Consider the following 13,393-nt stretch of genomic DNA (forward strand, 5'->3'; position numbering starts at 1 on the left):
TGGGCCTATAAATACTTAAAGCAGCTGAGTGCTATTCTTGTGTGATTGCAGAGACTTTCGGTTCAAATGCTCCGTTTAGTGCTCTCTAAAAGGCCGAATCCCAAGAGCATCCTTTCTCCAAACCCGCACCGGCTCCATCTGCTGAGCGGGATGGGGACCTTGGTCTCTCCCACCGGGGCAGCCAAGGCTCGGTATGAGCCCAGACAACTGTGGCTTAGAACGCGACTTTAGAATTTAAGTGTTAATTGCTTAGTCATGTCCGATATTTTGTGACCCCATGAACTGCAGCCTGTCAGGTTCCTCTGTCCATGGGATTCTCCAGGCAAGGGTACTGGAATGGGTAGCCAGTCCCTCCTCCAGGGGATCTTCCCAATCCAGGGATAGAACCCAGGTCTCCTGCATTGCAGGCGGATTCTTTACTGGGTTCACGACTGACTGACTAACACGCTTTAGAATTCAACAGCGTCGTCCAGAAAGAACGTGTGTAAACCACTGATGTCTGGTTCACTCATATGGAAAAAAACAGTCTATCACGGCATTTCAGTATTCACATTAGGGGAAAAACAATGATTCTGAAGAGGGAACACTTGCTTATCCTCTGTCTGTGACTAAGGAACCTTGAACGAGTGGAGCTGAACGCACGGCATGGTGAGTTAGAAAACCAGAACCCTTGGTCCTATTTCCGGTTGTGTCATTGAGGTTTCCCAGCTGTGGTGTCTGCTTGTTTTTATAAACGGTTGCCACCCATCCTTTGGAAAGGAGAGGGTAACCGCGGAAGACTTCTGAAATATTGAAGCTTCTTAAGTAAAAAGGACTAGATGAGGACAAGCGTGATCATTATTATTTCATTAACTAGCTTTTGGGCTACAGCCTTAACAAGACAATGCATTGCTTCAAATGTAATAAAAAACATAACAGGACTGAAGTGAAGGTCCATGGGATTTTTGGCAAATTGATGACAATTAATGGATTTTAGGAAGGAAAATTTTTGTCCACTTTGGCTGATGCAATATGTCAGACTTTCGTTTCTTTTTTTTTTTTAATTTGTCTCTATGAGACAGAAAATTAATTCCATTCCAGAACAAGTTTATTCTTACAACACACCAAGTTCAAACTTCCCACAAGGGCCTCTGTCACAGCAGTTCAGCCTGTGATTAGAACAGCTGGGCCCTAAAGCGATAAATCCAGCTCCCAGGACTCCGTGCTCACTCTGGCCTGACAAGTCCTTTTAGGAAAATCCTTCTAACCCCATTAGTAATACTGAGTCACCACTGCCCAATTCTGTCTCTCTGTGTATAAAAAGAGGAGCTACGAACAAATCACATTCATCATTCTGAGTTTTCCTTATCTTCCAGTCTTGCTTTCATTTCTCTTTAATATATCTTTACCAAAGAGTTGACAAAAGTAATTGCTATCCCTTAGAACGGCATGCCAGTCTCCACTCTTCACCCTGCTAGGCCAACTGCCACCTGTGGGCTCCAGGTGGGCCACGCCGGGAGGCTCGGAGACACTCCCAGCCCAGATCCAGGGCTGTGTCAGAGGTTGACGGCCTTTCTCATCGTCTCTGGTCCGCTTTGCTCTATGCCCTTCAGCCCCTGGGTCAGTCCTGACTGCCTGTTACCCTGCATCTCTCTCCGGTCAGCACTCCCATCCTTCGAGAACAGCCCAGATTATGACCCTCTGTTGCCCTGTCACTCACTCCGTCTCTGACTTCAGTCCATCTTTTTGGTCTCAGACTATTTTCTGCTGCCATCCCGAATTACATCTGGTTTGTATGATTTTTTGTAAAGTTTGTGTGTGTGTGTGTGTGCGGACTATTTTAAAACTCTTCACTGAGTTTTTTTTTTTTTTTTACAATATTGCTTCTGTTTTATATTTTTTTCTTTTTTGCCACGAGTCATGAAGGATCTTAGCTCCCCGACCAGGGATCGAACCCACAGCCCCTGCATTGGAAGGTGCAGTCTTAACCACTGGACGGCCCGGGAAGTCCCCCGTCTGGTTTGTAACACAGGCATCTTTGGCTCCCTGTCCTTGCTTGGGGTTTGTAACCTGCAGCCAGGGGACTGCATTCTGGATGTGCAAACACAGGAAACACAGACGGGACCCTAGGCCGGGCTCTGGCAGCCGAGGCCCACGCGTCTCACCTGGGCGGGGTCCACGTCGTTTAGCATCACCACAGACGTGCAGTGATAATCCAGGACAAGCCTCCAGAAGTCTTTCACCGTGTTTGGCAGAGGATGCTGGGTGACTATGAAAGCCGAGGGCTGTTTATAGCTCTGCAGATGCAAACAAGAGAGATCCAAATGGACCCGGGAGAACGTGACAGGAGGAAGCTAAGTTATTTTGTACACATGGGAGTCCGTGACATAAAACACTGAACATATTTAACAACTGTTGAATTCTACCACCATGGTCCATGCCAAAACAGGCCAAATATAGACTCATCTGCAGAAAAATAATGCTAAAGTCACCTCACTTTGCTACTAATAAAACTTAATAAGCATCTCCTACAGTTTTTTTTGGTATTTCTGGTAGAAAGGCAATGACTCTACACATAACTAATTTAATGGAGAAAATTTAACTTCACTTTAAGATATGCATGATTAAGATAGTTCCATTTCTCCTAAAATCTGTGCGCTTATTGTTTAAATGTGTGAGATGGTGTTACTTATTCCTGCCATCCAAGGACACACACGCTTTTGACAGCTCTGCAGAGCGTCAGACCAGCTTAAATACCTTTTTACCCATATCACACCAATAGAATTAAAATTTCCGTATTAACACTGAAAATCCCCATTCACTTTTCCCATCAATTGAATAGCAAATGCTCATTCAGTTAGAAGTAAATAGACTGACAGGAGGTAATGGGTTGTGTACTATCTGTGCTGACAGGCAATTTCTCCCCCATGTTAATTACTGCCTAAATTAGGAGGAATGGGAACTAAAATAATGCTGCAAACCATATTATCCCACTTCACTGCCTTCCTGACTTAATAGCTGTCTCTTGCTCTCCAGCCAGCAGGTTAAAAAACTGAAGTGCTCAGAGCCCCACCGACACACCCTTCATTTATCAGCCCTCCTGGACCGAGGTCTCCCAGAGACCAAGAGCGTCGGTCCCGACACACAAACAGATACGGAGGGGGAAGTGCACTTCGCTGAAAACACAGTTCACAGCTTTAAAGGGAACCAGGGAGAGGACCCAGGCGCCGCCCCCGGAGGAACATCCCGCCGTGTCCTGCCCAGGGAGGGGCGCGCGGATGGAGGGGGGCTCACGTCCATGAGGGCCGCGTTGATGTAGTTACTGCTCTCGCCGTCGATGGTAATGAGGAAGGGCAGGCAGCGGTCGGGCGGCAGGATGTCCATGCAGCGGTTCTTCTCGTGGTTACGGGGCAGCAGCGCGATGCTGCAGTCTTCCACGCGCAGGGTCGGCGTCACCATGTTCAGAGTCTGGGGGACAGAGCAGGTATGCTCGGGACGAGAACCCCATCTCCTGTGCAGACCTCAGGGGACCCCCCGTGTCCTGCAGCTGACAGCCCCACTCCCCAGACCCCACTTACACAATGAGATTTTTATTTCTCTTTAGTTTTCAGGACTCTGTGCATAGACAGAGCCCATCAGACACAAGAACCGCTGTGTGTATGCCAGATCAGGTGTCAACGAGTCCAGCTAGGACTGGACACCGGGATGTTTGGAGGGAGAGGTTGGCAGGGGTCAGGCTGGAGTTAGGTGTGGAGTCAGGTGCATTCAGACCCAAGGAGAGCATGAGAAATGGCACAGAGCACTCAGGTGGTGCTAGTGGTAAAGAACCGGCCTGCGAATGTAGGAGACGAAACACATGCGAGTTTGATCCCCGGGTCGGGTCGGGAAGATCCCCTGGAGGAAGGCAGGGCCACCCACTCCAGTACCTTGCCTGGAGAATCCCATGGACAGAGGAGCCTGGTGGGCTGCAGTCCATGGGGTCAAAAAGAGTCAGACACGACTGAGCGACTTAGAACGCATGCACTCTTGCCAGCAAGCACCCTGAATGTGCCTGGCTTGGTCTAGCCGTCGGGGTTACACTGTGGGTCTGTCTGGCATCTGTGCCCTGAGGAGGGGTGGGGGCGGGGAGGGCATGGCTCTGCCAGACCAGTGGTCTCGATGTGGGGACATTAACTACTTCAGCACATGGTCTGGCTGTCAGGATGGTGTTGGGGGTGGGCAGGGCTCAGGTATCCAATGGGCAGCTGCCAGGGATCCCACTAAACACCCAACAGGACAACCTCATGGCCGTGGACAACTGAGCCCCCAGCATCAAGGGTGCTGAGGCTGAGAAGCCTGGCGTGGGCTCAAGGGTTCTGGAGCCGACTCTGAGCTTCTTCTTAGGAGCAAGCTCATAGCCGACTGTCCCTTTAGCATGACCTACCCGGAATTCCTCCTTGATCTGGCTCGAATTGGTCTGCGGATCCAGCTTGTTCATGTCATAGTAGAGCGACCTGACCTGGGAAGCGGGTACCGAGGTGTCCCCACAGAGACAGGCTTCCAGAATGGCATCATGGATGAACACGTACTGCTCCTGGGGAAGCAGAGAAACCAAGGTAACTCCCAGGAACCAGAGGAGGAGGGGAGGCAGCCCCTCGTGGACCAGAGAACGATGGTCCACCCGTCATAGAGCACGCGTTCCTTCCAGAGAGAAGGCCAGGGAGGGGACTTGGCCGCTCGGAGGGGCCTGTCACAGGGCCAGTAATCCTGTCCCTCTCCAAAGAGAGGGCAGGGCATTAGTGACTGGCCATGTGCAGAGGACAGCAGGAGGAGAGGTAAACAGGGGCTCGGTGCAGAAGGCGTCAACACACTGATGGAAAGCACTCAGACACTGGGCCTTCCCAGGTGGTGGTAGTGGTAAAGAAACCACCTGCCAATGCAGGAGACTTAAGAGACATGGGTTCGATCCCTGGGTCAGGGAGGTCCCCTGGAGGAGGGCATGGTAACCCACTCCAGTATCCTTGCCTGGAGAATCCCATGGACAGAGGAGCCTGGTGGGCTACAGTTCATGGGGTTGCACAGAGTTGGACAAGACTGATGTGACTTAACACACACGCACATTAGTGAAAACATTAACTTCCTAGGAGCAGGATGGAATACTTATTCTCAAACACTTAAGTTTCTGGCACACCTTGAATTCTAACTTAGAGAAGTTCCAGAGTGCTTCCAGAAAGTGGGCAAATTCCCACGATGCCAGGCCACTCACTGGACAGAATTTTTAAGGACAGTCAGAAGAGAAGGAAATGCACAGAGATTACCCTTAAAAATCACTCTGCAAATGCCTGCCTATTCTCAGGGGTGGTCTCGCTCTGGTTACTAGCTAGTTTAAAAGACACAATAAAAAGAAACGGTATTGAAATCCTGAAGGCTTCAAAGTGGAGCCTCAACTGGGACCCTGGATGCAGAAGCAAGAGGAAAGCTGGGCTTGGGGAACAAGCAGACTCCTGGCCTTTTTCATGTGTTTATGAGAGGAGAAAGAAAAGGAAGGAAGGAGGGAGGGTGGGAAGAAAGGATGGCCACATGCCTCACCTTTTCTGCTGGGGGTTTCTGAAGATAGAACCGCGGCTTCTCTCCCTCCCCACCCCGCCCCGTTTGGCCCTGGGACGGTGGGCAGTGGGGACGGAGCCCGAGGCTGGTGGGGTGGGAGTGATGGGGGTTCAGTACCTCAGTCTGCACCATGTTCACCCTCCGAGACCGCAGTTCCCGCACGCAGTTGTAGATGTCCACCACCCCTTCCCGCTCGGCCATGTCCAGCATGATGTCAATGACGATGAAACAGCCGGTCCTGCCCGCACCAGCACTGCACGGGGAGGAGGGGCTCAGTCAGGGGGGCAGGAGGGACCCCCGCAGCTCTTCCTCTTAGATCCTCACTGGGGTGAAATTCACATAACGTGGAACGACCACCGGAAGGTGTACAACTCAGTGGTGCCTGGCACCGCAACGCTGTGCGACCGTCGCCTCTGTCGAGTTTCCAAACGTTCCCATCACCCCAAGGGGACTCGCGCCCGCTGCCCCGCCCGGCCCCCGCTCACCTGCAGTGCACCACCAGTGGGCCCGCGTTGGGCGGGCTCTTGGATTTCACCTGCCGGACGAAGCCCAGCAGCCCGGTGGCGTGGTAGGGGACCCCGTGGTCTGGCCAGCCCGTGAAGTGGAACTGTCTGATCTCTCGGATTTCGTGGACGCCTCGCTGCCAGGGGCCAGTCAGCACGGGAGAGAACACAGGGAAATAGATGATGAGGGGGTAGGAGGGTGCCAAGGACCCTCAGGGTCAGGGAGCCTGGGGCTGGGAAACTCTGACTGCTGGGAAGAAAATCATTCTTTGAGATAACACAGACTCTGAGAGCTCATCTCAGGGAGCAAGGTGTTTGGAGGGGTGGAAGGGGAGGTGATGCTCAGGGGACACGCGAGTTTACAGGTGCAACGGCAGTGAGTGGATAGTGATGGGCGCTGACTCCTCAAGCCTCCTCTCTAAGCTGTAGGCTCTGTTAACAGTCTGCGTGTCACTCATCCTACGGTGTGAGGAGCGAGCCCTGAGACACAGATCGGGGGCGGGAGGGGTCTAAGGGGTGTTTATGTCTCGAGACAAGGCGCTGAGACGCAGACCCCTGTTCAGCTCTTCCGTGTCCTGGTGCCATCTGCACTAGGCACGTGGGCTGTGCACATGCCGATGGGCACAGGAAGGCTCCTGGAAGAAGGACCGCTTCCATCCAGACAGGCCAGAGGACCACTTTTCATTGGAACTCAAGTTTGTTCGGCTTCTCTTTCTAATTGGGGTAAACACTGAATCCATGCATCTGGCCACCAACACTCAGATGCACACGCAGCTCTTCAGGTCTGACTCCAGGGTCTGGAGTGGCAGAGATGTGGAGATGGTGCACCCTGTCTTCAGTGGTCGGCTTTCAGGAAGCAGGCATGTCAGCAAACACGAACCATGGAAACCAAGAGGTATTTTTGCTGGAATTCTGTTAGATCAATAAACTGAAGAGGGAGGGTGGTCCACCACGCAACTGAAGGGGAGGCGGAAGGAAACAGACTTCAAGCATTTTTTTTTAATTTACTTTTGTTTTGAGAATAACTAAGTTGATTTATGGGCTTCCGTGATGGCTCAGGGAATCTGAGCTGCCAATGCAGCAGACATGGGTTCCATCTCTGGGTTCAGGAAGATCTCCTGGAGAAGGAAATGGTAACCCAGTCCAGTATTCTTGCCTGGAGACTCCCATGGACAGAAAAGCCTGGTGGGTTATAGTCCATGGGGTTGCAAAGAGCTGGATGTGACCGAGCAACTAAGTACGTTAAATTGATTTTTATCCACTTTTTTTCTTCCTAACTATGAATCTATGCATGAAGACTGTGTTTTAAAATAAGAGTCTGTTTTGAAAACAATTACCTCCAGAATCAAGGCTGGAGGTAACCTGAGATAAAACTTGACTTTCCCCCTTCTCTCTTTCCAGCACTGTTTCCTGGACACCATCTCTGTGTTAGGCCCTGGGTGTGGTTTTACTATCTCAACACAAACTGTCCAGGAACCCTATGTTCACCATCAGTCACTGTTTGTGGAAACTTAGCCAGGAAGAAATTTATGTGCCTTGAAAGACTAGAAGAGGCAAACAACTATAGGTTCTAAAGATAAGAGTTGTTTGCTATCAGGGTGTTCATTTATCTTGGTTTAATAACACAAAAGTGCGGAAGCTTCATTTCGCTTAGAAAATCATGCTGTTCTTTAGTTGGTTTAAGCATTAAGGAATTAAGCCGTCAGGGGTTCACAAAGGAAAATCAACACTGTCATCTGCTAAATACGTTCTGTGACCAAGAGCAAGATTCCCAGGTGGTTAGGAGCCCACATTTCCTCTTGCTGAAACCATGATAACAGTTGGCCAAAGCCTCCAGCGGAAGACAAATGGTGAGCTTCTGTCACCTGTGAGTGCTCCCCTGGCTTTACATAGGACGATGGGACAGGGGTAGTCTCAGGAAACAGGAAAGCCTATAATAAATATTTCTTCATTCCAAAGAGGACAAGAGAGCACTTATGTCCACGATACACTGTTAATTTTAATTTTTTTGAGCACTTCTTTTTCTAGCTTTGCTAGGTTTCACATCTAGCATCCCCAGATTCTGAACTCCATCCATCATGCAGTGGGGAAGGGGCATCCAACTGATGCAAGACTCATTCTCTCAGCAGGGTAAATGTTAGTGTCCGGGATGCAGCAAACCTCTTCCCAAAATAAACCTTGCTCTCTAATGTGCTCACTACTGATGAGACGAGCAATGGAGTGGCTTCTGAGTCACCTCTCACTCTTGTTCACAGATGCGGCAGTTCCCTCTTTTGCTGTTTTGTAATATATTTGGGGGGATAGATCATAGATGTGATTGGTGATCACAGTCCCAACATGTTGCAAGTTGATATCAAGTATATTTTTGTTTGTTTTCATGAACAAGATTTTGTTATTGTTCAGTTACTAAGTCGTGTCTGACTCTCTGCAACCCCATGGACTGTAGCATGCCAGGCTCCTCTGTCCTCCAGTGTCTCCCGGAGTTTGCTCAACAAGACTGAATGTGAAATAAATCAGTATCATCATTATATATATAAATTGTAATAAATATTAATGCTATATAAAGGTGTCTGTATAGCCAAAGCTATGGTCTTTCCAGTAGTCATGTACGGATGTGAGAGTTGGACCACAAAGAAGGCTGAGTGTCAAAGAGTTGATGCTTTCGAACTGTGGTGCTGGAGAAAACTCTTGAGAGTCCCTTGGGAAGCAAGGAGGTCAAACCAATCAATCCTAAAGGAAATCAACCCTGAATATTCAATGGAAGGACTGATACTGAAGCTGAAGCTCTGATACTTTGGCCAACTTAGGTGAAGAGCCAACTCATTGGAAAAGACCCTGATGCTGGGAAAGATTGAGGGCAAGAGGAGAAGAGGGAAACAGAGGATGAGATGGTGGGATGGCATCACTGAAACAGTGGACATGAGTTTGAGTAAGCTCCGGAAGATAGTGAGGGATAGGAAAGTCTGGATAGGAAAGTCTGATGCAGTCCATGGGGTCACAAAAAGTTGGACACGACTTAGTGACTGAACAACAATAACAGAAGGTGTGATATTTACTTCATTCTCCTTGTACTATAATGGGAAGGAACACCTAGTAGAGCCTAATTCAGAGAGGGTGCTTGATAAGTAAGTGTGGGATGGATGAATCCCTAGGTGCATGTTCTTTCTGACAGGTTCCAGGCCATATTCCTGCTTTTCCGAGCCCCAGGCACCTCCTTGCAGAGGGAGTTTGGTGTTTATAGCCAGCTTCCTTGCTGCCAGCATCAGTGGGGATAGATTCCCCCGACAGCTTAGATCCACAGAAGCTTTTCAGCTGTCTTCCTCCAGCCAGGATGGGCACTTTGTCATTTAACATCTGTTCAGCTCCAGGTCATCAGCCTCATGGGAGAGGAGAGAGGACCGCCCCATGCAAAATAGGCATTGATCAGTTTCAAATTGCAAACCTTCCTGCTTGTTTGCAGAATGAAGCCCAAACCTATTTTTCACCTTTAGGTCCCTTGATGTAAATCGTCTCAAAATAGAATCAGAACTGCAGGACTCTCAAAGCACACACTTCACTTGGCTGTTTTTTTCTCTCTCTTTTTTTAAAGTTTCCTTTCTAATGAGGAAGTTTAAAACCTACAAGAAGTGCTCTGCAGAAGTACTAACGATTTGTTTTCCTTAAAGATTCCAATTGCCTGGTTAGAAAATCACTAACGTGTCATTCTGATTTCCCCAAATGCCTTAACAAGCTCCTCATCCTTCCTTCCCTTCCACCAGCTCTTTGCTGGCTGTCTTAGGACTAAAATAACTGGGTGTTTCAGAAACATTTCTGTGCAGCTGGGGATAGAGAACACTAAGAGGTTAAAAAAAGAGCAAAGAAACAAACAAATCCTCCCTTTAGCCAGTGAGATGCATTTTCAGCTTATTAAAGAGCTGACTATTGTTCAAAGAACTCCATGTTTAAGTGATGGCTTTCGGATGATTTTTTTTTTAAAGAAAAAAAATATTCGGGGTCTTTTATCACTATCTGTTTTAATGCAGTTATTCATGAGTGCTCTTGCCAAGAGCCATACAAAAATCCTCCATATGCTTTTCTTTTTTTCCCTCCTGATTCTGCCTAAAAAGGAAAAAAAAAACTGACATCAAAGTGTGAGGTTCAGAACTTAAAGAATTGAGTCAACCAGAACTCCACATTCTTTGAAGTCTTCAAGCCTCCTGTCTGCTTATTAAAAAAGACAGGCTAAGGGAAAAAAATGCTAAACAGTATGAGAAACAGATTAAAATAAACGAAAGTCTCTTCAGCCATGTGATTCTATGACAAATAGGGATTTGAAAGCCAAGAGAGGTGTTCAAAACATCGGGGTAAATGAGCCAGGAGGCAAACGCTGCCATTTCTTCATTTCCCACAACTGGTCTCGTTAGTCTGGAGACTGCGTTGAGATGCAGGGAGAATAAGGGCTGGAACCAACTGCCCAGAGGTTCACTTACAATCCTGGGGTCTCTGAGGGTGCCCACCACTGGACAACTCGTGCCAGCTTTGCTAGGTCCAGTGTAGGGTTCAGCTGCAGAGAACCAGCTCTAGACAGAAGCCTGGGGACCCCAGAGACAACACCAGGGGTCCCCTTCTTGGAGGACAGCAAGGCAGAGAACTCGCCGGGCACATCACCTCCGCTCCCCGCCCCCCACAGCCTACCTGTGACACTTCTCGGGACGGACTGCAGTGTGCTTCTCCTCCGGGCCCTCCCTATGTCGGCAGAAAGAGGGGGGTAAGGAGATTCCCTGTTATGCCCAGAGCAGCAGCCCCATCCATGCGCGTGGGATGAGCATTCGGGACGCCGCGCCCGCAGGGACCAAGGGCTGAAACCAGCATGGGAGGGAGTGAATGGAGAAGCTGGTTCATGCAGAAGCGTCCCATGTCTACTTATGTATGTTTCCAGGTAGACGCTTCCACCTGGAAAGTCCATCATCTGCATGAAACCACAGGCTGAGAAAGCCTCGAGGACGTGAAGGGTATCCAGGAGGAGTTAGAACCTGTGTCTCCACGCTGATGCTAACTCAGCACCGGGGAACCCACATGGACATACAGCATGAAGGACATTTATCGACTGCCTCCGAACAATGACAGAGAGACGGGCTGAACAATACCAACCAGGTTGAAAAGAAAAAGGAAGTGGACAGCTAGGTGTATCTTTTGGTTTAGTGGCAAAATACATATTCCTATGAAATGGGAATGATTTGCTTCAAAGATGGAAGTGAGGTGCTGCAGGACCAGAGGGTAGGATTTAGTCTTGAGTCATCACTGGCTACAGCCTACCTGCATTCAGGTGAGACCATGGATGAATTATCCTGGATAAGTTAATGAGGCTGGTATCACTAATGTCTGACTGTAGCTTTTCAAAAATAGTGTGAAATCTTACCTTTTCAACAGCAAATGTTCTTATCACATATTCTGCCAGTAGCTCTGTTTCTATTAGGGTAACTTTAATGTCTTTATAGATCTCCGTGTCATCTGGCCAGTATTTGCAGCATTTGACCTTTAGAAAACACAAAGGAAATGAGGCTAAAGTGGGGTTTTTTTTTGGAGTTCTCTAAATGCTGGGTCACAGTATAATTTATAGGATACAATTTGTGCACAAAATCAGAAATATAGCTTAACTTTGTTCTTTTAGATCACCTGTATATTTTTTTCTCTCCCCAGAATAAAACACAATTTGAGTCATGGGAGGAATAAAACCTAGGAATATGGTCTAAAGTTAACAGAATGTATTTATACTACAAATATCCCAGTTACAGTAACCATTCATTTCCTGTCTATTTCTACTCAGGAGTGGCCTGGAAAAATAAACTACAAAAGGTGGCTTGCAATATTTTAGCTCCTCTGAACTTTAAATTTCTTCTAGTTTCAGAAATTGATGGAACATTTTGAAGGAGGACCAAGCAGGAAATTGGAGCCAAAAGTCAAGATTAGAGATTTTTTTTTTTCCTGAAGAAGGCAATAGCTATGTGTTTTTCTCCTTACAATTACAGATTCATTTTTTGTCTAAGTAAATTCAGTGTACGAAACCTGGTGAACTCCCCGTGTTAATGATTTCTTCAGTCACCCAAGCACAAAGCCTGGAGATCCTCCTCCAAAACTCAACCAAGTGCCAAGTCGAGCAAGCTGTTGAAACAGCTTTCAAATATGTTTTCCGGCTTTTTATTCCCTCCGCCACCATCTTTGTTAAGGCTCTGCTAACTTCCTGTGTGGACATCCCCTCCTCAAGTAGCTGCAAAAACCCTTCCAAGTGTGGTCCCCCTGGCACTGACTTGCTCTGCTCAGTAAACTTCTGTTTCCAATGACTGCCCGTGAAATTAAAGAGAAATTAACTTTGGCCTGGCACGTAGAGGTCTTTTTTGTACTTGGCTGCAACTAGACTAGCATCTTCATCCTTATATTTTCATTACCCTTCTTTCAAGCCACATGTATTTTATGTTCAGAGACAAGTGGTCTGCCCAATCCCCCAGCAGATCTCATGGTCCAGACTCCTACTGAGGCCCCTCCCAGACACACAATTTGTCCAGCTGAACATTTCACCTGTTCTTTGAAGAGTATCTCAAATGCCACACCCCTTCAAAATCTTCCCTCCATGGATGTGAGCTCTCTGTTGATGGTCTGATGAGACGTGCCAGTTCTGTTGCTGTGACACTGGGTGATGGCCTGCTTATTACTTGCAGGCAAGCAGAGGGCTTTCTATTGCTTATTTCTGCCCCTGGGGCCCAGAGGCATGGTCATTAGGAGAAAGGAAGCCTCCTTCCAAAGAGGTGCTGGTGGGCAGCCTTCTCTGAGCAGAGGCACCTGGCTGGGCGGGCCCAGAAGCGGCGGCCGAGCCATTCTGCATCCCGCCCTCCCATCTCATCTCCCAAAATATCCTGAAATGGCTTGCCACATCTGTTTCCAGCCTACTCAAAACCTTTCTAAATTGGGTTCACTTTAGTATCTTTTTAACTGCTTGGACTTGTGTCAAGAGGAAAGTATGTTTCCTTCTGGATGCAGCCTTTCCACGTGGAGTCCGGCTTGAGTCGCCTCCTTGCCTCTACGTTTTGTGGACACGGATGTTTAGACCAGTGGTTACTGGGTATCTGTTGGAACCCAGGCACGGCAGAACCAGACGCCCTTCTCCACTGACCGTGCTGCTGCGCTGCGCTCCCCGCACGGCTTCCTCACCACCTAAGGGATCAGACAGTCTTCAGCCCAGAATGCCAGGCCCCGATCACACTCGTCCAGTTACCCGGCATCTCAGCGCCACTTCCATCCGGCCATCACCTGGGCACCCCGTGGCCAAGGCTGCTGCCTGCTCGTCATCA

At 48.5% G+C, this 13,393-nt stretch overlaps 1 protein-coding gene across 9 annotated transcripts in view; it reads right to left on the reverse strand.

Annotated features, from left to right (window-relative positions):
- The window catches only part of PTPRM (protein tyrosine phosphatase receptor type M), a 635,772-nt gene that overhangs the window by 20,027 nt on the left and 602,352 nt on the right, over positions 1 to 13,393 (reverse strand). For 5 of the 9 annotated variants that reach the window (XM_020878055.2, XM_020878053.2, XM_070452667.1 and 2 more), the window contains 6 exons: positions 11,467 to 11,583; positions 6,051 to 6,205; positions 5,683 to 5,818; positions 4,403 to 4,552; positions 3,274 to 3,447; positions 2,145 to 2,276 (listed from right to left, as the gene is read on the reverse strand). In XM_020878055.2, coding sequence (XP_020733714.2) covers positions 2,145 to 2,276; positions 3,274 to 3,447; positions 4,403 to 4,552; positions 5,683 to 5,818; positions 6,051 to 6,205; positions 11,467 to 11,583 — 864 coding nt within the window. Of the gene's footprint in view, positions 1 to 2,144; positions 2,277 to 3,273; positions 3,448 to 4,402; positions 4,553 to 5,682; positions 5,819 to 6,050; positions 6,206 to 10,742; positions 10,794 to 11,466; positions 11,584 to 13,393 lie in introns of all 9 variants that reach the window. The other 4 variants (XM_020878052.2, XM_020878049.2, XM_020878048.2 and 1 more) reach the window with 1 other exon arrangement.

Source organism: Odocoileus virginianus, chromosome 22, assembly GCF_023699985.2.
Source record: "Odocoileus virginianus isolate 20LAN1187 ecotype Illinois chromosome 22, Ovbor_1.2, whole genome shotgun sequence".
Lineage (NCBI taxonomy): Eukaryota > Metazoa > Chordata > Mammalia > Artiodactyla > Cervidae > Odocoileus > Odocoileus virginianus.